The sequence below is a fragment of the Lethenteron reissneri genome, chromosome 12, assembly GCF_015708825.2.
Source record: "Lethenteron reissneri isolate LAM-NWPU_2019-01 chromosome 12, ASM1570882v1, whole genome shotgun sequence".
NCBI classification, from domain to species: Eukaryota; Metazoa; Chordata; class Hyperoartia; order Petromyzontiformes; family Petromyzontidae; genus Lethenteron; species Lethenteron reissneri.
This window is the reverse complement of record NC_083790.1, coordinates 1,414,920-1,439,094: the sequence shown is the minus strand read 5'-3', so window position 1 is coordinate 1,439,094 and position 24,175 is coordinate 1,414,920. Positions and strand designations below refer to the sequence as shown.

At 50.6% G+C, this 24,175-nt stretch overlaps 1 protein-coding gene across 1 annotated transcript in view; it reads right to left on the bottom strand.

The window, feature by feature from the left end:
- The window catches only part of LOC133341729 (uncharacterized), a 30,833-nt gene extending 6,943 nt beyond the window's left edge, over window positions 1-23,890 (bottom strand). Inside the window, exons 1-11 of the mRNA XM_061550385.1 lie at window positions 23,766-23,890; window positions 17,786-17,898; window positions 14,826-14,869; window positions 13,781-13,892; window positions 12,250-12,433; window positions 10,215-11,020; window positions 8,841-8,948; window positions 7,782-7,874; window positions 3,838-4,064; window positions 1,565-1,906; window positions 154-1,269 (exon numbers count right to left, since the gene is read on the bottom strand). Coding sequence (XP_061406369.1) covers window positions 154-1,269; window positions 1,565-1,906; window positions 3,838-4,064; window positions 7,782-7,874; window positions 8,841-8,948; window positions 10,215-11,020; window positions 12,250-12,433; window positions 13,781-13,892; window positions 14,826-14,869; window positions 17,786-17,867 — 3,114 coding nt within the window. The 5' untranslated portion in view covers window positions 17,868-17,898; window positions 23,766-23,890. The remainder of the gene's footprint in view (window positions 1-153; window positions 1,270-1,564; window positions 1,907-3,837; window positions 4,065-7,781; window positions 7,875-8,840; window positions 8,949-10,214; window positions 11,021-12,249; window positions 12,434-13,780; window positions 13,893-14,825; window positions 14,870-17,785; window positions 17,899-23,765) is intronic.
- Window positions 23,891-24,175: the final 285 nt, after the last annotated feature.

Genomic DNA, 24,175 nt, shown 5'->3' with positions numbered 1-24,175 from the left:
GCCGCCCCCAAAGCGGCCCTCACGACAGACTCGCGAGCCAACGCGTAAAACAAAACGGACGGCAAAGGGAAGGGTGCTCTCCCTCCGACACAAACCGTCGGAAAGGGTCCGCGGCTCAACGTACGCACGGCGCACTAAAAGGAAGCCACTCACTTGGGAGCTCCGCCTTCTGCGCTGTGCATCTGGCCCACGAGCCGGTCCGTTTTTTTCGGCGCTGGCGTCGCGTGTCGGGCCGCTGCCACCGCCGCCTCCTCGTCCCGCCGCATCGCGCCAGCGGAGGACGACTGCGCCGATGCCGCCGGCCGGCGGCTCCTCTGCGGGCGCCGGCGATGTCGACTCGCTCGGCGAAAACTTGTGCGGTGAGAGACTTTGCGGCGAGAGCTTCCGCTTCTGCGACCGCAGCTTCTCGACGGACCTGCCGACGGCGTCGAGGGCATGCAGGTACGAGTCTTCCCGCGGGGAACGCTCGGCGGCGTCCGCCTCGTTCCTTCCCGAGCCCCGCGGCGGCGCCGGCGACACCCGCTCCTCCCACGCCGATTTCCGCGAGCCCGAACCTTTGCCGAGGATCCTCTCCAGCTTCCGCATCAACTCGTTTTCTCCCTGCGAGGTCTCGTACTCGGGCCCGGGATCGTAGTTCGTTCTGGGGTCGTAATTCTTCGGCGGGCGGTAGGAGTGCCCGTCGCGCCGACCGGCGCCGTGGCAAAACTCGTCGGGTGCCTCGGCGTCGCCACGCCGGTGGCTGCCGCCGCCGCTCTCGCCGCTCCTGCCTCCGCCACCGCCGGCCACCACGGTCCGTGCCAGCGTCTGGGCCTCCTCCTCGAGCCGGCTCGCCAGTCGGGCCGCCGTCACCTTGAGCGCTTCGATGCGATCCACCTTCCTCCTCCTTCGAGCGGCGTCGTCGTCGTCGTGCGCGACGGGGTGGCGTGCCGTCGAGTCGAATGCGCGCCGTCCGCGGGACGGAAGGCCCAGGAAGAAATCCGAGTCGGGGCTCGACGCCCCCACGAGGCTGGGCGGGGACGGGTTGTCCAGTCTCGATCCGCAGCTGCAGGAAGGATGCTCCGCCGGATCGGATGGCCTCCAGCCGTACGGCTGAGGGGGGAGTTCCTGGTCGCGGTAGTCCGGCGACGAGGCGAGGGCGCTCGTGGTGGTGATACCCATTACCTGGCCATTGTTCAGGAAGTTGACAGCATTCGCTGAGCCGGGGAAGCGGAATCCCCAGTTCTCCTTGTTAGACTCACCAGGCGGTTGAGCCAACTTGCGGTACTGGGTCTAGGGTAGAAGACAAACGGACAAAACGTGAGGGTTAGGAGGTGGCCAAGCCAATTGTGCACAGAGAACATACGTAACCAAGAGGGACAATGTTGAAAAGTGGGACAGGGCAGAAGAAGGGATGATGGCTGCCAATGGAGACTAACGAAGGAGTGGCAGCCAAGAGTTCGTCCAAGAGGACATTCGCCATACTAAAGGGCTGCTGATGATCATCATGATACTGCTGATGATGCTCTTGCTTCCGCTGCTGCCAATGCTACCACAACGGCCATTCCGACAAGGCCAAATAAGTCACCTGCGTGACCCCTGTCCGTCCCAGCATCTCGAGGCGGTGACGATCCTCGTCCCAGAAACCGCCACCGCCGCCACCACCGTCCACCCCCCACTGCTGCCCCGAGGAGGCGTGGTGGTGGTGCGGCGCGTGCAGATGTGCCGGCTCCCCTCGCTGTTCCGGCGCCCGCCGCAACACACGCCTCTCCTCCGCGCGCCGCTTATGCCGGTCCGGCAGCTGCCGACCGTCGGCACTCCGTGGCACCGTGGCATCGGTGTAACCGGCAGTAGGGGTCCACCCGGCGTCGCGAGCCTCCTGTGCGCCGTCCTGATCGAGCCGTCTCGACGGCGTGCCCTTGGTTGTCCGCTGTAATAAGCCACATCAGCGCTCAGATCAGTGCCGGTCAAATGACCCTGGAAATATTTCTGTATTAATACTGGTAGGAACCTCCTGGTTACACCAGCCCACAGGGGATTATTGTGTCCGTCTGTCCTGCATCCAAAAATGGGAGGGGTGGGGCTGGGTGGAGAGGGGCTGGGTGGGGCTGGGTGGGGCTGGGTGGGGGGCGGGAGGCGTGGGGCTGGGTGGGGAGGGGCTGGTCACCCCGTGGTGCCCTTATAAAACTCAACGTTTAACCTACTCACGCCGGCTTGTGCCCGCCCTCACAGATCGGGCAAATTTGCGGAATACACCACTGCCGCCGTTGACCCTGGCCATTGACCGAGCAACCCAACGTTCCTACCAGCTCTCTCCGCAGGAATGTGTTATATTTTGTGTTTGCCTAATTGAATGGATGCTTGTTTTTTGTAATTGACAACAGGAGGGGAAACAATCAACTTGCTAAACTTGAGAAACCAGTTTAATCACCGGTGGATGAAACGAGAATTCAAACCCAGAATCTTAAGGAGGCGTAGGCTAAATGCTCTCACTTCTCCTGAGACATCCGGCCACCTCTTTTCTGTACAATATATAATATCAACACAATAGTAATTCACACGTCTTTTGGTAATCCAATCCACTGCTGGATTAAGGCCCCCCAACACCAATATCAGTCATGGGTGTTGTATGGATGTATGTTGATTTTCTTTCACACCGTACATAGCCAACCGTGCTTATCGGAGGTTATAACGGTTGGACACGCTGGCCAGCATGGTTCGGTGAAGGAAATAAAGTAATCGCACCGGGACCGCATCAGATATCACTCATCACTGATGTTAGCCTTGGCAGTGATTCAAACTCAAGTCACAACGGGTTCATGGCAGTGTGGCTCAGCACAGCCCCTTTGACCCCGCAGTAATTACAGCGAAGAGGAAAAACAACGATTATATTCCAAACTTAACGGAGAACATGCAGTCATCATGACGCACGTGACAACACGCGCGGAAAAACACCCCTTGTGATCTCTCGCAGCGGTTTTCGGGAAGAGAGGAACGTTTTGAATTTTATATTGTTTTGCACACAAAAAATCCTCATCGCGATTAACGCGGTTGTACGACCCCCGTGAAAAAAGCACGCCGCTCAATCTCGTGATAATGCCCAGGCTCTTGGCACCGAGCCCCACAGTTCTCTCCGAATGTTCTTTCAATTTGCATGAAGAACTCAATGTAATGTGATACAACAGGCATGTACACACACACACCGGTGTAAGCATGCACTACACAGGCACACGGACATGCTTGGACGCACACGGATGTCCTCGTACACAGACAAATCCACACTTATAAACATAGACAAAGACAAATATCCCCCGTATAGCCGCAAGTGTTGTTAACAAGCACTCACACACACACACACACGCTGATATTATCTTCTGTTCTACAACATCAAGTGTGACCAAACTACTCAATGATGGCATGCTGCTCAGCATGCCGTGTCAGTCATGGGGCTTGTTTGATCAGAGTTCACCACACGGCGCAGTGCGAGCTGGCGAATGGGGTGGAAGGCCAGGACCGGTGCTGATACCAACTCGCCACCAATGTCATCCGTGGCTGTAAATCAAACACTGGGTCACCAAATTTACAGTACAGTGTGCCAACCACTATGGCCACCCCCAACCCTGCTCAGGAGTGGTAACACAAAAAAAATAGAGCAACCAACAACGAACCTCTTACCACCCACTCATGTACTCACCATCTCTCCACTCTTACCTTACGTTTACAGACGACACAATGTGTTTGAATGTATATTGTTATATTTGTTTGCATCTTTCTCCGACTGTGCCCTTGGAGCGTGCCGTGCATTCTAACGTTGAACAAAATATTGCTTTGGAAAAAATTAAACAACTGAGCGGCAGTTACCATCCGCCTGGTGGTGGGGGCTGTGGCGGGGATGGCAGCGACAGGATGCTTTTCGAATGCCCCGATGCAAGCGTCCAGCTGCAGATCGTCGAGGATGCCCTGCACCTCCTCCGAGAGGAGCTGCACACTCAGCTCCGCAGCCCTGATGGGGTCACCGGCGTCGGCGGGGTGGCCGACCCCGCCGACCTCGCGTGTACGGTCGGTCGCTGCCCACGCCGGACGGGGTCCTGGTCCGAGTCAGGAACGTCGGGTGCGGGAGAGAGCGGGTCACACAAGCAGAGAAATGTGGAGCACGGCACTTCGTCGAGGATTGTGTCACTGTGTGAAACTCGGGCATAAGTCGATCACCTTGCCCGACTCCCCTTCTTATATCTATTGCATTACTTTCTTGACATGATCTAAATGTGGCCATCCCATTTTTGTAAATGGTTATTCTAATTATCATTTTCTAAAAACAGAAAGCATCCTGACAGCTTGAATGATTGAAAACATTTCCACATTGACTCATATGTTTTAATCGAAACGTTGGAAGGCAGAACACCCGAGTAATATCTCGTCGTAGTATTTTTAACGCACTGGGCCAAGGGGCCTAATTTCAGCTGGGTCTGTACGAGGTCAGGGATATGGAAAATGTATCCGCAACGGGAACACCACATCCAGTATAGCTCTCGCAATGCCTGTGGCTACACCTCATGTGCCACCTCCGATCTACCAGCTACACGATATTCAGTGAGAAATTAAGCCAGTGGTCAGATCATTCTTTATCACTCCTACCAAGGCTACTGTTTCCAATGAATTTAATTAATTGATTCCGCCACCTGTGTTGAGGACTAGGGTCTACCAGACTGACCGTTTAGTCTCATCCACACGGTGTTCGACCACAACAACACAAGCCACAACAACACACACTCACCCCAATCGCTCACTCAACCACTCAACCACCACACTGCAGGTCACAACACTTCTCTTTCTGCTTGTTTCTTCGTGCTGCTCAACTTTGGAATTACCTCGCCATCGTCTCTATTTACAAGCTCTTATAACACAGCTCAATTCAAGAAACCCAAATAAAACTACTACAACTTTAACAGTGCTGTTTTTATATCCAGGATTGGGACATTGTGGGCCACTGGGCCTGTGCTCAGCAACTGTTTGGGAGGGGAAAAAAAATTCCTTGAACTGGAAGAGCCACTCAAAAATCCCTGCACCTGTGCGGTTGACTCAAAACTTCCGTTGTGACGCTAAAACATTAAGCCGGCAACGGCCCGCGTCTCGATCCACGTCCGCTGGGCGCGATTTACCAACTACGAAAATACCAAAACTCTCAGCCACAGGAAACCCAGGGCAGGGGGAGGGAGGGTGTTGGGGGGGGGAGTGCAACGCAGTCGGCCGTCATTCACACAGGAGCCCCCGGGATAATAGAAGTGCACAGCTGCGACAGGTGCTGCGCGCACGGAGAGTTGGCGCCCCGGGAGCGACGTCACAGGCGCAAGAGCGCGCGGTATCATTGTCGCTGCCATCGCCGCCGCCGCCGCCGCCGTCGCATTAACGCAGCCAGATGATGGAAAACATTTAAATTGAGTTGCCGTAAAGTGAAACGGTAACGAAAGCGTTGCCAAAACACAAAACCAGTTCTTAAAAAAGCGTACGCAAGAATGCTGTTTTTTAATTTATACCTTCTGCAAGGGCATTACTCGAACAGTATTTCCTGCAGATGATAATTGGGGAGGCCTCCATCCATCCAGCAGTGGATTGACCACGGCTGGTAATGATGTTGATGATAATGAATATATAATGAATATATGCACAGCAGTAAGCATCAAGGTACTTTTAATGTCAAGATGACAGCACTATAATTCGTTCATACATTATGCACATAGCCTTAAATAGGCGTCAGCTGAAAGTGTGAACAACATCAACCAGGCAATTTTCCTTGTACTTAGAACTCATCAGCTATCACACTCATGTGCATGATATAGGTAGGAACGGTACTGTCATCTTGACATGCAAAGTATGCTGAGACTTACTCATACCTGTCCACCCATACGGGTTACCCGTATTCTTGTACAAAATAAATTGAGTTAAAAAAAATTGGCGTTTCTCGCTTGTGATGGGACTTTGTAGGATGAACTTTGAGATTTTTAAGGGCACGGGGTGAAAAATAACGTCTGAATTGGTCTGTAATAAGGTAAGCACTCATAAGGGGTTCACATGTATGCTTACGATTGTGCTCATGCTGTAGGACTTCCTTGCTGTGGGTTTTTTATGTCGATAAACCACCTTTTGCATACAAGCAAATTGCATGTTTTTCTGGCTGAAGGCCAGAAAAACATGCAAATTTATGAAGGCCAGAAAGATGTGAGCATCAATGTCTGTGTGGAGAGAAAATGGGGAAATAAATTGTTCTAAAAAGGTGGCGTCCTGATCAAAGGAACACAAAGGAATTCCCCTCTCGTTTCGCTCACGCACCGGTGGTGGAAATTCCACATTCTGATGGAACGGTTGAGCTATTCCACAATACATATACCCGCACAGATAACAATCAATTTTCATCAACAAAAATATGCATCGAATCGCTGCCCTTTAAAGAATATTGTGAAAAAGCATTATATAATAGTTAAAAGGGGGGGGGGGGTTGTGGAATTCATAGTTTTATGCGTAACGTGCCTACAGATATCCAAAGCGTAACATGACCACACATTTGTCAAAAGCAGGGAGCGAACACGCATTCAAGAGGGCCAATATCCATCGCCGGGATAGCAGCAATAAGATCACTTCCTGTGCAGGAGCGAAATGGTCGGTGGCAGCGGTGGACTGTGAGGGGTGGCGACGGCGTGGAGGTCTCATCAAGCGGTGGATGGACCATGACTGATAACGACGATGATGACGATCACTTGGGACTGGCGAGAAAGGTTGCTGGCGCCAGGCGCCGGAGTGCAGGCACAGCGCCGCAAAAAACTACGATGCCGGTGCCCAAGCGCACCACAGTTACGGTGGAAGGGAAACTGTGATAGGAGCGATTGGAGTGGAGGGGGGTGCTGAGGAGCCCAGCTGCCTGTGCACTGCAGAGCCATTTGCTATTTATAGCTGGGGCTGTAGATACCGCGCTTGGCGCGACTCCAAAAGGACACTTTTTTTGCAAACAATTCGTCCGGCGAAGGTCGCCGCCGAGTCTGAGCGGTTAATGAAGATTAACGAAACGATGCGAGTCCGTCTGCGTCCGTGCGTGAGCGTTCTATGTTTATGTTGTGTTTATTTCGTGGTGCAAGCGCTCACGTTCACAACCTCTTGTTGCTAATGCTGGGGTGGGTAGTTGACGTAAATCCGCCGGGGGGGTATCATTTTTTTGCAAGTCAGTTGCTGAGCACAGGACCAAAATGTCAAGCATCCAGCAACAAACAGCACTCGCAATAAATAAGCGTTAATGCGTTTCTTGATTTGAGCACGGATGTTAAAAGGGCTTAGGAAAATAAACAATGGGATTGCAAAGTGCCGCAGTGTGGCGAGTGCATGGGTGAGTGTGGTGAATGAATGTGAGTGAGTGTTGGTGAATGAGTGGGTGAGTGCCTGAATGAGTGTGTGTTGTTGTGACCTCCAGTGTGGTGGATGAGACAAAACATTCGGTCTGGTAGACTGAGTCCTCGACCAGGATTGGAGATCAAGGAGTGAAGCTACATGTAGGCCACTCACTCTGAATTAACGATTCAGACCAACACACGCCTCCAATCTACGTGAACACACAACCGCCTCTTACTTGCAACTGTTTCGCCAAAATATTTCACAGATACTTGACCGATTACAATGCACTGTCAACGACCACGGGCTGTTCGGAGAATTAAAAGGCTTCCAGCGTACAAACTGCCTTAACGTCTGACCACAAGGCAGTCGTACGGCCAACAAAGCACACAATAGAGTACAATCGGGATGAACAGGAGATGTGCGCGTACCTTGGGTGCCCTGTATGAGGCTAAGATCTCGCGTTGGTACAGGGCCTCTGGTGGACACTTGACCCACGTTCCCCCTGGCTGGCTGGCCCATGCCTGTGGTGAGATTGAAAAAAATTAGAATTGTGTACATTTGGCATTCGTGCCATTTTCATAGTGCAAGGGCATCAGGAAGGGAGGCACTGTCTTTCACAGACGTAGTCTGCAAGCAGTTTCACAGGTCACGAGACTATGTTGTTGCTGTTTGTGTGTAATCCCAACGAAGTGATTTAACAAATTTGGAAAATTTGGACGTCAGGATATGAACATTATGGCGGGAGCCCGGGGTCCCATAAGCCCCCGGCTCTCACATAAACTGCGTTGCGACGTCATTTTATGTCTGTTGAAGGCAAACGATACGGTAATCTATTCCTCTCGACGAGCTCTACACGATGCGCAAATCAAAGTTTAAAAGTTTTGTTTCTTCTGCGCATTTGTCCTCGCTGCGCTTGGATGACATGACAACAGAATGATCCGCGCCAGGTGGGTCGCAGCGTTTATGTGCGTGGTGGGACGGAGTCGCCAAAAAGAAATACATTTATTACGATTTTGACTTCCATTTATTCAGGACCCCGGGGATCCACCATAAGGTTCATATCTCCAAAATCCACTGTGAAGCAGACGACGGGTACAATTTTACGATTAATCCACCTGCAGTATTAACCAGGGTGGCCTGCCATATTCAAACCACGAACTTCTGCTACCGCTGGGCAATCCTAGAGCCCGAAATTTTATTCACGGAGCACAAGTAACAATGATAATAACAGAACGATCAGTTCCAATACAATCTAATCAGACCTGTGCCCTATTCTCCACGACACGCACGGCGCGGACAAACCCTCATCCGACAGTGCATGAACAAGGGGGCTTGTGTACAAGAACACATGCATTTCGATTATTACCTCTGTAACGATACCCCGATACCTGTTACTCAGATGATTTGTGCTTAACTAATTTGTGGAATGGCTGAAAATAAATTTCGAGCCTTTAAAAGCGCAGCAGCGGCGGTGGCAGCGGACGTACCTGTTGCGCTCCTGCCGTGATTTTCTTTGACCGCCAAGAACTGATTTTTCCCGTGCTTCCCGGTCGCCCCCGTCGTCGCTCGCGATGACTCGAGCGCCTGGGTTAACCCTGCGAGCAGCGGGACAATGGAGACAGAGTGAGGCGGTCAGGCGGCCCTTGATTTTACGCGGGTGAGGCCGTGTTGAGATTTTATGCCGTGTGGGTCGCTTCTGCTGTGGGGAGGACCCCGCGTCGACGTAGGCCTGCTTGGTCAATCGTTAATGTGTGTGTCATTAGTGACAGGTATTTGTGCCTTGCACTATCCAGGCTGAAGCCCGCTTAGGCTTCTAAGATCAGGCAAATTGTCGGTAATTTGGACATAGGAATAGCAGGTGCTGTAGGCTGCTGCTTGCTGCCAGGATATGTTGTCAGCAGCAGAGGCCAGTGCAGCAAATAATTTTCGTGTACTGTACTATGCTCCCCACCTATGGTCAAATTGACCCGCATGACCCGCAGTGTGATTAGGCCCTCATCCAGCAGTGGATTGACAAAAGGGCTGTCACGTAATCTTTGGGGCCAGTGAGTTCGGTAATGTGCACCCCGCTGAATTACAGTGCGTAGCTTTTGTTTCTTTTGGAATAAGAGAGTTTTGAAAGATTCTCAATGGGAATCTTTTTTTTTGCTTGCATCCTTTCAGCTGGTGTCTGGTTTTACTGTGAGACTATGTCTGTGTACAGCAGTTCAAAGAAAAAATCGTGGTGAAAATCCCCCAGTTCACGCAGGCTTGGCGTCAAAGATTGACGTTCAAGAAAATTACTCGCGACTTCAAGGTAATTTACCACCCGAAAAATAATATATTACTCAGTGTCGAAAATAACCATAACTCTAACCCGAATCTTATCTCAAATGCAGCAGGCAAACTAGAGCATTTAGCCTAATGTATTGATATTGTTCTAGGCGGTCTCGAACAGTGGTGTAGTGGTAAGCGCACAAAGCTACAAATCCGCCAATCTGCGTTCAATTCCTGAGAGTGTGTTTAAAGGATTGTTATGAATGCGTTAGGTTCACGGTGTAAGTGAAGCTCCAGTGATATCAGAGTTGTGATTTCCTGACTTTTTTAAGTGATATCACTAAAGCATTCTCCTTGAAGTCAACTTAAAGTCTCTCCCCCTCTCCTGGGAGGGTGGCTCAGAATTCAGAGCTCTGAGCTGGCACAGCTGAGAATCACGAAATCCTAAAACTCGGATTCTTACCCAGAATCTCAGCAGCACTGGCTCAGGTTGTCTAACCTCAAGTCCACTTGGTCACCATACAATAACTCATCTTTCTATCGTCTAAGAGAAAATACATTGAACTTTGAGTAACGCTCCGAGGGCAGCGACCAAGCACACTCACCATTGTTGAGGACGCACGACCGGCCAGCCTGGTTTCGACTTTTCATCGTGTCGCCGTGGACATGATGACCGACAGCTGCCAAGAAGTCCTCATCAACCCTCGGCCCCTCCCCATTTGGGCGTCTCCCACGCTCCGGATGCGCCTGTCTGCCCAAACGCTCCTTCAACCTCAGCAGCTTGTCGCCGGGCTTCGGCGAAGTGCAGCCGGAGAGCCCGTCGCCATCTCGGCCGGTCGGCACAACCGTTTGATTCCTCGCATGGAAATCTTCCGCTGCCGCCGACGGCCGGTGCTGAGAATAACCGTTGCACTCCATCCAGGTCGGCTCTTTCTGCGGAAAAGCTGCGAGTGTCGAGTTCCGAGCGAGTCGCTGCGGAGGGCTGCGCTCGGAGTCGTGCGGCGCATGCGCCAGCGCAATCGCCTCCTCTTTGTTTTTAGTCGACGGCTTTCTCCGGTCGGTCACCGCCACTGTATTCCTGCGATCGGCAACCTCTCGCTCCCCCTCCTCCTCCTCCCCGTGGTGGTGGCGAGCAAATCCGTTGAGCATCAGTGCCCGTCCCGCGCGCCGCTGCCCCTCCAGCAAATCGAGAGCAACGGCGTCATTCAAGATTCGCACGTCCGTCCCGTCGACCACCGACGAGCTCACGCTCGCAAAATCGGTCGAAAGGACATCGCGCCGGTCACCAGAGTAAATCTCGCGGCTCCGTGGGCTCGCCACCTCCGTTTCGGCACGCGTCTGCTCGGAGAGGAGCCAGCGAGCCTCCAGCTGGCTTCGAGTCAAGCCCGGTTGCCTGTGCCGCTCCCGAGGCCTTCAGGGGTACAACGGGAGAAAGTTAAAAGCAGAAGTTGCCGACGTGTTAAAGCATAGATGAACTTCACGATAAAACTCCTGGGACACGTCGTCGGTGATTAAAGAGTCGGCAACGTTTTCGTTAGGTCAGACAGACGTTATCATTCTCAAACGACGCGGAAATCGGAATGTTGTAGAATCTGTAAAGCGCTATTGCTCATTCAACCACCGAGTGGCTAAATGGAATTGCAAGTATCCTCCCTTCCTCGCCATCGAGCTAACGAGGAAAGCTGTCAATCTCACCTCGCAGAAAAACGAAATTCTTACAGCGTCCGTCACGAAGCGGCGGAAAAAACAACAATCCACGTTCGTCTGCTGCCGGTCGAAGCGGAAATTTCTTTCGAACAGCGTCGGTAGCAGCGAAAAACACAAGCGCAGCAACAGAAGCGCTCGCGCCAAGACCCTCACGGTGGTGGCAATGGGGTAACCGAAGAGAATGTAGTTCGGTGGAAATGGAGCCACACCCTCAACCCCGCGATCTCCGACTCGCCCGGGTCTCACGTCACCGTCGCAAGTGGCCCCGGGGGCGGAGGGGGGGTAATTAACGACGCAAGCCACATTTTACTACTCTGCTCACAACTACTACCCAGCAGCAGCGCTCAGCGGTGCCATACCACAGGCGATTAACGCCAGTGCGGTTCGCTGCTTGGTTATGGTTTTACAAATGCAAGGTTATAATAGGTTTATGTAGTTGTAATAATAACGGAAGAATCTGTTTTACGGATAAAATATTGGACAGGGAACAATTTAACTGCTCCACGCTCCTCGAAAATCAATTGTCATGATTCAGAATGGCAATTCAACCCGAGTGTCAATTCTTTAACGTCTCATTTTTGCCGTCTCGTTTGTAAAGTTACACTAGCTTCCTTATGCTAATATCGGCGCATCGCTTGAATAGAATTTGTTAAAATCGTGAATAATTGTCCTCAGGCACACACTTTGATACATGTGCCGCAAGTGTAAGAATCCATTTTTTTTTATTCTATAACATACAATGACATATCGGTACATCGGTCAGTAGACCCTCTGAATATCTTATACACTCTCCACCAGAATCTTTTCAAGCTGAGACAAATCCTTAACAGGCTTCGACTTCTCCAACTCATCAGCATTATGCGGTCCGTCAAACCAAAAAACAAGGCGCAATGAATTGTATTCAGAAAAAAATCTGCAACACGCAGAAGTTACCTTGGAAACTGTGATGTCCTAACTAAATCCACGCTGGCAGGAGAGGCCCCATTTTCCAGAGGAGGCCCTCGCAAGCGCAGGTCTGGCACGGCCCGCGCCTCCTTCACACTCCCTGGCGACGCTTGCGAAGTACGGGCCGGCACGTCGACGGTGTAGCCCTCGGTAATCTTCCGCTCGGCCCCCGCTGCGTTGTTTCGGGACGAAGAGACGGCAAGTTCGGCAAGCGGCAGCGAGGAGTCCGTGTGCCTCTGGGTTAAACCCGACAGGCGACTCGCTAGCGGCAGCAGCGCCGCGTTACACCGGGCAGGTAAAGCTCGCAAACATTCCACAAATTGCGCAAGTTCAACTCCTCCCCAATTAATGTTTAATCTCTCGAGCAAACGCGGAGCACAGTGCGATTTCAAACGCCTAGGAGGGAGAAAAACAGGTGACTCATCAACGCAGCTATTGTATCTACATTCGATTGCCACGTTTCAAACCCACGACGCACAGGTAGAAGGGCGGGAGGAACATGTCCAATCCGGTTTGGTCACTCTTTTTGCATTCCTTTCTTATGACTCCATGACATTTATCTCACGCCACTACCACAATTCTGGAAGAGTGAGTTTTTGTTCAGTTTACATATCAGTCTCATTCTCATACCTCGATGAAATAAGGAAAGGGGGGGGGTTGAACTTAGCGCCGCCTATTCTTAGTCAACAGCATTCTAGCACGTAATCACCGATGGTGCAGGCTGACGAGCGAGCCGGCCAGTCAACTTGCCGCGCCCTCCATTAATACCACCGCACGGTGAGCACGGCGGCGGTGGCACAGTGCTTTCTCTTATTACGATAATGGACGCGAAAAACGCCGCGGCAATTACTACAAACAGACGGCCGTAAATGCGCATTGTGCGCGCAGAGTATTGTGACAACTTCTCTTTAAATATTTACGGCGTGGGATTTCGCGGGGCGGGGGCGGGTATGGAATTAATTACACGCGGCGGGGGCAGCAGGCATGAACACGCGCACGCAGAGGAGTGGGGGCATGTAGGCAGGAGCGAGTTATTACGTGTAGCTTTGACGAGGCAACTCTCCACGAGCTGATCAGCATTAGCCCCCTGTTGCGCTACCAACAGCCTTATTTGATTACTGCCGGCAGAAGTATGCGAGTTACGACACCGCCGCCGTTGCTTAAATCACGCAAGTTCACACCGCCCCCCCACCACTGCCTCCCATGAAAAATCCCGGCAGCGACAGAGCCATCGTTTGGTTTTTGTTTAACTTTCCCATCGTCCGCCAAAACGTTTCTCCTCGGTGAATGAAACCGGCAGACACCGCAAACCAGACGCAGGCGGAGTTCGCTCGTCCCGCTCGCAACAAACCTCCGACTTAATTGCCCGCCACAACGCGCTGCGCATTCCGCAAATTCATGACGCAAATCCTCTTTCGCTATCTCGCACGTCAGCACGGCGGCTAAGCTACGGGTCGTAGGGGAGTGGGCGGGGAGTGGGCGGGGACGGGGGGCCGGGTGGGGGGGCAACGCCAATTACCGCCGCGAGGGATTTTCCTGCTTTGCCTCGCCGGTGGCTTCTGGTGGACAGGCAGATCCAGGAGGGTGGTGCTCGCGTTCACCGCCTCCAGACGATTCTCGATGTGACGAAGCTGCCGGGGGGGGGAAGAGAAACACAACGACGCGCAACCTCTTCGTCCCCCTCCCCCTTCGCCGCGGCATCGACGTCACGAAGAGACGATACCGACGCCGTAAAAGCAGGGGGTTTTCCGCAGCTGGCGGGCCCACGCTGTTGCAAGGCTACTTGCAGCGTTCGGCCAAGAGATACGACTCGGCATTAAAACACGGAGAGAGGTGCAGCCCGGGAGGGTGAAGCTGCCGAGATAGATGGCAGAGGGAAACGCGAGAGCTGAGTCGTAGATTAGCGACATGAGAGCAAGATAAACGAGGCACGGATAGGAGAACTCAAGTTGTACGGATTAATAGTCGCATATACAAACCATCATGAAGTCACGACAACATCTTACGTCAGACATATACCCTCGACATATGATGTCACGTTGCCCGCCGCCAGCGCACATGCCAATTTACGTGCGCCGCCAGAAATTATAGTTAAAGAACCCTGTATTAAAAGGACAAGCAATCTAAAACAATATTGTATTATGACTCATAATCCTCCACTTGCACCACTGTGGAGGATTATTGCAGCACAATGAAAAAGAGGCAAAATATTTTATCAGTTTATTGGTCTATGGGTCTCTTGGACCAATGCTGAACAGAAGCATTTATTTGTGTAAGTAGCCAATGTCTGGCCAGCCTCAACGCGAAAACCAGCCTCAACGTGGACCCAGTCTCATCTTGGACCCACATCCTCAACGTGAACCCAGAGCCTCAACGTGATTCCAAAGCGTAAACGCAAACCCAGAGCATGAACGTGATTCGACTGCTTCAACAGACTCAGAGCCTCAACACGGACCCACATCCTCAACGTGAACCCAGAGCCTCAACAAGAACTATTTCATTTTATAATGAAATAAAATTGGGGGAGATCGTGGATCACGGTGTCAATCGGTAACTTCACTTACGGCACTCTTTGCTTTGTGGATGTTCTCCCATGCCTTGGACAGATCTGCCGAAGAGTTCCACGTAGAGAATATTAAGAAACATCATACAAACAACACGTGCTTCCATATTTACATTCTCATTTTCTCCAATCTGCACCAACCAGTGTTGTGAAGTGTGGTCAAACAAACCCCCTACAAAATACAATAATTTGGGCAAGCCCTCATAATTATTGAAACACACATCACCATTGAAAAGCACACACTCACAGTTTCAGTGGGTTTTTTACCTGCTCGTGGACAAAGGTCAGCGACTACCACTAGTCAACACAAGCAGCAGTACACAGACAAGGGCTCATCACGCAAACCGACACAAAGATACCTCTGCCAACATCGCCAACCCACGAATACGTGGCACGAAGATAACAATTTATACCAAACAGAGATCTCCTCAAACAAGATCGTACCGGTTTAAAAACAACAAAAGCACAGGAGAACAATTAAACCAACGGCCACAAATATCTGGATACGAGCTATAATCCTACCGCTTTGGACACCGACAAAGAGAACCAAAATCTGAACAGGGAGTAGGCGAGTGCCATTGTTAGAGAAATGTCAGCTGAAGAGACTAATACTGGGTTCCCACAGCCACCTAAATCCGGGCCGGGCAGATTTGTGAAATCGGGCAAGTGGGTTCGACCCGGACAACAACAGCGGCCGGACCCATACTTAGCCGAGCGCGTTGCAACCGGGCCGTGTCGGCCCGCGTGGTTTGCTTTGACAAGGGGGTCACGGCCCCAATTTCACCGGGGCCCGTCCTCAGACACGGCAGTTACATCACGGGCTCCACGCGGGAGAGACGAACACCGTCAAATTGCGTCGCTCACTAGGTCGCCATGGCGGCGAGATGTTAACTATTTCGCCTGGTATGCAGGAGGCCGTGGGTTCTATCCTGACCCTGATGCCTGTATAATTGGAGTTTGCGTATCTCTCTCCGTGTGGTCGCATGGATTATTCTCCAGCTCCTCTGTTTTTTTCCCTCCACATTTAGAATCAATATGCGTGTAGAGCATTTGGAATACGATAAATTATACACGTGACAAGCCACTTCGTTGAGATATGATTTGTGGCCAAGTCGCTTCTGAAATCTCCATATACAGTATATAAAAGGCAAAGTTGTGAGTATGTGTGTCTGTTCAAAATGTTTAGCGTACTTCCCGACATGCAACAAACTGGAAATTTGCCATGTGGGTACTTTCCAGACTGTACACCATGCAACAATTATAAAATTACACTTGTGTTTTTTTGGGGGGGGAGGGAGCTCAATAATGCATTTATTTTTTGCACGGCAAGTGAGCTGTGACGTCAAATCTGTCACGTGACCCACGCATGTGGTAGCGTAACGCATTGTTGTGTAGTGGTTAGCGCGCCGTGCTACGAACCCGGCAACCCGAGTTCGATTCACGCTCATGGCCACCAACCGGGGACGATTATATTGAACCGGTCCTGGGCCTCCCCTAGGTCGACTCAGCCTCAAACGAGTAACTGGTGTGTGGTGTGTGAACATCGCCACTGGGGAGACAAAGGCGGCTGGGCGTGGTAAATCCAAGTCCCGGGCGAAGCCAGGTAGTACAGCTAGTCTATATATATAAAAGGGAAATTCCCGACATGCAACAAACGTGAAATTTGGCATGTGGGTACTTTCCAGACTGTACACCATGCACAAATTATAAAAATAGACTTTTGTATATTTTTGGGGCAATTGAGCTGTAACGTCATCTCTGTCATGTCACCCGCATGCGGCAGCGTCACGCAGTGTGCCTGCCGACGTCACCCCCCCAAACCCTCCGTGTAGGCCCTGTATCCTGCACAAATGCGCGGCCGGGGGGGGGGGGAAATAATGGGTATAATATACTAGGCTACAAACTTTACATTTGCCATGTGGCTAGCTCCCATACTGTACAGAATGTAAAACGTTTAAAAATAGACTTTATATTTTGGGGGGGGGAATCACCATGAATTGTGTGGCGTCAACCCGCATACAGGAATGGCGAGAATCGATATCTGGTGAGCGTTTGTGGTATCGATTAAACGGGAATAGGCCGATTCTAAAGAAATCTACAACCTTCGATTCCGTTGCTCGATTTAAAGAATCGAATCTTGGCGCGCGAGCGCAAGTTTTTATTTCCACCGCGCGTTGGGTTTTATTTTCATTTTAATTAATGAGGTAATGATCAAAGTTTTATTTTCATTTGTATATGTTATGTTCTTAAGTTTTGAGAAGTTTTTAAATATATTTTTCCCCCGGGAAACGCCGGATACTTCCCACGAATTGAGCTAATTAGCTCAGTGGACCTTCCCAGCTAAAATAAGAAAAATAGTTTAGTTTAGGTAAATTGTCTGGAGATGTTTTTATCTTTTTTTTAACAAAAAATTACGATACGAAAAATAACACTCTAGTTTTGGATTGAGTAAGCTAACCAAAGCATGTGTTCACATTTGTTTACATACGATTGTGTATCTCTGATAAAGGCTATGGAACTGATGTGTAGCGGCAAGATTTTGTAATCGGGCCCCATGCCATGCTCGTACCAAAAACGGCTCGGCACGCCTCGGATTTAGTTTCTTATGACCGTGAAAACGCGGCATAAAGAGGCTTTATCCAATGCTCGCCAGTTAGCCTCGTAAAGGCATCATTTAGATGGATGGATTTTATTTATTCTAGCAACAAGAGTCTAACGAGCTGCCGGGTTTTATTTCATGGGCATCCTGCAAAAGTACTCATGTTGTACAGTACAGATCATAGCTACACAAGCATGGTTACAATAGGTCGCGTACCAAAACAGCGATTATCGGTTCATTTAATTGACAGTTGACTGAAGTGCTCATGCCGGGTAACTATTTAATTTTGAAATAAATGCAGAGCATTTCTCATCACCATGTTCACCAGAAGGCGACAGTAAAAAAAAGAGGGGACGATTCACCTGTGACAGACATGGGGCAGCCTTCTCCACCACCACCGCCTCCTGCCGGCTCGCCGAACCACTCCGCTTCCCTCTTCAGCATCGCTAACCGCGACCACCATCAACACCAGCACCTGCAACGCCGCGAGAGGGGTTGGGGGTGGGGGGGGGAAAAAATCATCGGTGCGCTCAGGACATTTCGCGCGTGCCGACGGTCCGACTCTAAGCAGCATAAACCACCAATAATAACTGGAACGTGCGGCGCACACTCGGACACGTAAATCGCGTTCCAGCAGCTTCACATTGTGCTGCAGAAGCGGTGTGGGGTGTGGTGGGGGTTGGGGGTGTTTCAGCAAAAAGATAAATTTAGAAGCGCCCCCCACAGCTGCTGCGTCCATGTGATACAGAACGCGGGCACGACATTTTAGACTCTCCCTTAGTGGGTCACATTTCACGCCTCGCACCCCCCCCCATCCCACTCCACCCTCGGCTAAACTCTCCAAGTGCATGAAAACATTCCCCGATCGGCACTGCTGCTCATGGCGAGTTGAGCCGATGAGGAATGTGTTTTTTTTTTAAACCACCAAAACAGTTACTTCATTTTTAAAAGGCTGTACTCCTCTGTGCTTGACACGCCTCCCACCCTGCCCACCCGTGCAAGACTCCCAAATCAACAAAAGCAGCTAAAACGAACTCGCTTTCATCCGCGCTCACACTCCCAAACGCACATTGTGTCAAAGGAATCTCACCTTTCACTTACAGAGTAAGAATTTGTTTTGGTTTAGCAGTCTTTATTGAAAGTCGAGGTTTCCGTGATGGTGTAATGTTTAACACACTCCGATCACAATATGGTGGTAGCCAGTTCTATTCAATCTCTCACCACAGCAGGTGAAACAATGGGAATGTTTCTTAAATCTGCCACGCCTGCGTCCACCTACAAATAGAAGCGGGTTGACCACAGTCAGTTGATCGGCAGGTCTCGTGTGGCTGGTTAAAGTGTGAGACGTCTGGCCAGCGTGGAAGAGGAGGCCAAAACAAAAAGTTCGGGATCTCTCGATCTCCATCTCGTGGAGGCCCTTCCTGCCATCAGCGAACTTAGTAAGCGTTTCCAGGGCTGCACCTTTGCCTTTTTTATAGTTGAAAGGCTGATGAGAAACCACTTTTGCATGAGAGATAATGGGAACACTTCAAAAGCAATTATAATTAACGCTTTCAGGACATTAATGACAGTAAATTTTCAGCTCTCTACATAAGGGAATCTCCCACTCCATGCCGCAATGGCTTGCATTGTGAGGGCGTGATAGTAATTATTATTATATGAACCTTATGGCGGTACCCATGGGTACCACAGTACCCCAGCTTTTGCATAATGTCCGTGATGCAGTCGTTTTTAGTCTGTTGATGGTCGGCGATGCGGCAATCGACTCATCTCGACGAGCTGTACACGATGCACCACTATGGTGCGTACAAGCGTTCAGGGTTTCAGCGCAATCGTCCTCGCGGCGTTTCGACATCGCGGAGTGGCACTGATTTGGAATTGATTGGTACCCCAGTCGGAGTGAAGTACATCCCTGGAAAAAACAGTGTCCCAGAAATAAAATATTTAATTGCCTCGGCCATTTTGTATTATTTGGTACCCCGGGGTACCACCACAAGGATCATATGGCCTGTTTGACCATTCATTGTTAGTGCTGGTTGGTGAAGAGAGGGAGAGAGTAAGTTTATAACAGAGTGTATCCGCCACCTCTCCCCCACCTCCTGCCCATCCCCACTGCCTGATCATTCATTTGTGGTAAATGATTTTGCCATTATGGATCTGGCCACTGACCAATGTGCTTACTGTGCTGTGCCTTTACAATGGCTTTAAAACACTGTGGTGACAAAGTTGCTCACTAAGCACGGAGCAACTCTGTTGATTGCAGCTTTTATAAGTAGAGGAATTACAGAACTTCCTGATTTTCTGCTCCTCCCACTGGCATTTAAAGTGAAGTGATAAACTTTCCTAGGCAGGCAAAACACAGAGTGCACGCACTCTCCTCCATCATTGCACCAAAGCAAGTGACCTCTACACAATCCGGAAGTTACAACAATGCTCATAACGCTAACACACACCCCCAAACACCCCCCCACACACACAAAAAATACCTCTATAGCCGTACAGACTGTGGGGGGAAGTACTATTAGCGAGCACCTATGAATGTCAGCACAGCATATACGAGGGGGTGGTGTGGCCAGCACCCTGCCCATCAACCTTTGTTCTCCAGTGCCAATGTTTACACACTGCACCAATTAGTCAATCAAGGCTGAGGAGACGTAGGTGAGGCACAAGACCGGCTGTGATAATCGCCGCTGATGTTAATTGTGGCTGGAAATCAAACACCGGCTGCTGGGCTCGTCGCACTGCTCTCTAACCACTATGCCACCACTGCACAGAATACGTCACCCCAAAGACAAAGACACACACGCACGGGGCACCAGGAAGATGGATGGGAATGAGTGTGGCGGCAGCGTTTCCTCGAGACCAGAGCTGGGCGGTCCGTGTCCCGTAGAGGACTGTGTCCTGTCCCTATGACCAGCTGCCGAGTCAGCACAAGCTCCGCTGCCTTTCCCCCGCCTCGCAAAAAGATCGCAGTTGCGACAGGAGGGAGGACGAAACTGCCTTCCTGTAGGAGCACCGAGGTTGCTTCCTCAACCAAGACATAGCCTGAGCTGACTTACGGTGCACGCAAACAAGGATGACGTCGTGGTTGTAGTGGTTAGCACAATGGACTTCCAATCCACGTCGCCAGTTTGATTCGATTTCCGGGGCAGCACTTAAAACAATAGCGCAAGTTTGCTAAATCCTGCCAGCCTGTCCACCTAGCATTATAAAAATTGGTACACCAGGATGTATGTATATATGTATGTTGAACTTCTTTTGCACTCTACGTAGCCAACCTTGCTACCCTTCCATGCTGGCAAGGATGACTTGTCGGCATGGAAGTGGGGGACACAAAATACTGCCTGGAAGGGGCTTTTGGGAGCTCCCTCTAGCAGACGCCCTTCCGCCAGGAGCGGTGTGAGCGAGATATTGCAGGGCTGCACCCGTACCTGGAACTTCCATGCAAATCGGAGCGTCAAAGGAGGCAAGGGTGAAGGTATGACGAAGGCAGCGAACACACCGAGTCTAACCCCCTCAAGCCTCTCATTTGACGAAAAGAGGAAAAAAAACAAGAACAGGAAACCAACTGCTCGACACGGGCCCCGGTCAGGCAGCAGCAGCGATGATGATGGTTCCACGGCCTACGCACCGACACCATCCATGTACAGTAGCAATAAGCAATTTCATTTGCGCCTCTCTGAGTCAGTGCATTAGTCACACAGCACTCGCTCGTGTAATGTTGTAGTCGTACCGAGCCAAACCATGACTCTTCCTGACCAGGAGGAAACCATCGAACTAACGGTGTATGGCATACGACCCTTCGACCTAGGTCAAGAAAGTTGCAACGCACAGCAAATTGTATGTCCTGTCCTTCTCTGCATGTGTTGTTGTTGTTGTTGCACAACTCTCCTGCAGAATTGAGTTACACACACTGTGCGTACCATTACAAGATGCCCCTAATTTACCCAGAAAAGCATCACCGAGTTCAGGAGGGTCCAGCTAGATTGAGTTCTAGTCCATAGTAGTTTCACAGTGGGCGGCATTGGTTGTTGTGTTCACCAACGGAGATATTGCCAACCTGTACTACAGCGCCGGTTTTTCGCAATCGCAATGAAAATATCCAAGTGACGAACCTTTTCCATGCAATTGATTTCCTCCCAGACGAATCCAATAAACCAACGCTGACGGACATTCACCAGACACGCGCAACAGACGGCAACGCGGTACAACCGAGGAAGAACGCGAGCCGCTCAACACAGCTCACGGTCTCAGCACGTGGAGCGAAACGTCAGACATCGTGCCCAAACAACAGACCCAAAAAAACCTCATCGGCGATTTTTGTTTTGTTTATACGTACGAAAGTGTAACGCAGTTTCATTAAAGGTTGTAGTTTGGAACAAGGTGCGTACGTGCCGCACGGATCGTGGGATGTTTGAGCGGCCGTAACCATAACAAGCTTCGCCCGTGCCATAAACATAACTCGCAAACAAGCCCTAACCTCACCGATACAAACATTGGCCTTATACCCTTCCTGACAAGCCCGAGATATGGACTTAACATAGCCCACACTTTGATTTCAACACTGATACTCATACTTCCTTACAGCCCTTTTGACAATCCAATTCGGAAGGCTTCCCCTGCGAAGTGTTGGTTATCGGGATTGTTTAACCAAACGTTACCATGCTGGTTTAGTGCAGTTTGGTAAAAGGAACGGGGTCACCCAGGACCAGTTTAGATATCACTCGCTACTGATGTTATAGCCATGGCCAGTGCGCTAAACACAGCACCACCACTCCACCCAATACGCCCCTCCTAATTCTTAAACGCAAACACATTTGCTATTTACCCGTTAGCCTCAAAGCCAAGCTGTAACCTTAACAACGGAAACGCGGAATGTTTCTGGTAGGAATCGGGGTGAGAGCGGAGCTTGTTACTGTCAAACGCGACGCCACGCAGTTCAGTGTAGACGTGAGAGAAGCGATTCTAGGTCAGGGCTCGCAGCACAGAGACCAGAGAAGAAGCATCGATGTTTTATTATTAAGGCAGTGTCATTGACCAACGTGTCGAGTCGTTTTGTTAATTGCGTATCACTGCCAACGCAGAATCGCCAAATCACGTGTTTTCCTCTGGACACAAGGTACAGCTGTGTTTATAACCAGCTTCTGCCGTGTAACAAACAACACTTTAAATGCGTTCGTGTGGTTAACTTAACGTGAAAATCACAAGAGCATATCTGATAAGCTCACGTTGAATGGTGGTGCGGTGGTTGTCGCTGTGAACGACAGTGCCAAGTGGTGGTATCCCTCCCCTGTCCTTGAAGTTTCCCTTCAGTCGGCTCGGCATGAACAGAGTAACTGTGCTTGGTGTGATGTGTAAACATTATCGTCTCGTGTTCACCAACAAGCATTTGCGGCACATGAAAAATGTTGAGGGGCTTTTTGGTTTTGTACCGATTTCGAAATTAGTTTTACTTCTTGCTATTTTCATTGCCCACCCATGATCATGGTGCTATCTGCCGCGAGGGCTTTAAATGTTCTCGCAAACAGCACTTTGCCTCAAGTCCAACAGTCCGTGTGGCTGAACGGGAGATCTTTGAGCTTTGTGTAGAAATGCGGGGAGCGGTGGCGCAATGCTTAGCGCACTGCGCTCCGAACCCGGACCACCCGAGTTCGATTCCCGATCACGGGCAACATCAAAGGCGAGTGATACGTGTACCAGTTCTGGACTTTCACCAAGTTGGCTCGATCTTAAAGTTGCACCGGTACCAGGCGCGGTACGTTAACCTCAGCGATGGGGATACAAAGACGGCCGGTCGTGGTTCCAGCCACACTACCCCCCCCCCCGAAGCGCTGTGTTGGTATTACTAGGTGATCGCTAACCGCACTTGCCCCAACAATCTATGTAGGCGACACGGGGAACGCGTTATCTTGTTTGTGTGCTACATGAACGTGTCTGTGTCTATGTGTGCGTTCGATGTGCGTTTGCGTATACTGTACGTAACGTGTGGACGTGTATGCGTATCACGCCGAAGTGTTAGTGAACGGAGTGTTTAGACATTTGACTCCACGAACAACTGGTTAACTGATAACGCCACAACTTATAAACCAAAACTAGCGGAGTAATGCTGCGAGCGACAGACTTCGATGACGTGCCTCGGTTTATCCTAGTTCCGCTGCGGGAAACGAGCGCGACGAGCGGGCGGGGGAGGTAGGCCGCGGGGGTGGTCCGTACGAAGGTCGAAAAGGTGGTCGTTTTCGACCGCGACTTCGCGTACAAATTAAACCTTACGTAGCGGACCGCGGAAATAATACACATTATACAAAATTTAAACAGAAGTGTGAAATCAAACGTAAACCTTACTTGTGAGGAGACGGGACGAAGTCTTTGGCGGCAGAGAAGGCGCCGCTCATTCCGGGCCGCTCCCAACGGGGCCAGCGAACCGATTCCTTTGTATCGATCCAAACGCTCACGATTCGAAACCCTTTCTCAACGTTATATTTATTATCTTTTATATTGTTGATGACATCTCCGTTCGTTGCGCTCTGGTTAATACAACCGTTTTAACCCTATTTTATCGTGTAATTTTCGTGAGTCGAAAAACGATCGATTGCTTAGGTACTTACTTTTATGTAGAAAATCGAGAGAGTGGGATTCGATTTGTATTACGATTCGACGAATCGCTTTATGGCCTGGGGTTGTACCTCTCGTTGTGCGTTGTCAGCTTGGAGGGTTTACCTCCAACAATGTAAAATGTTGCAGATGATGGCCTA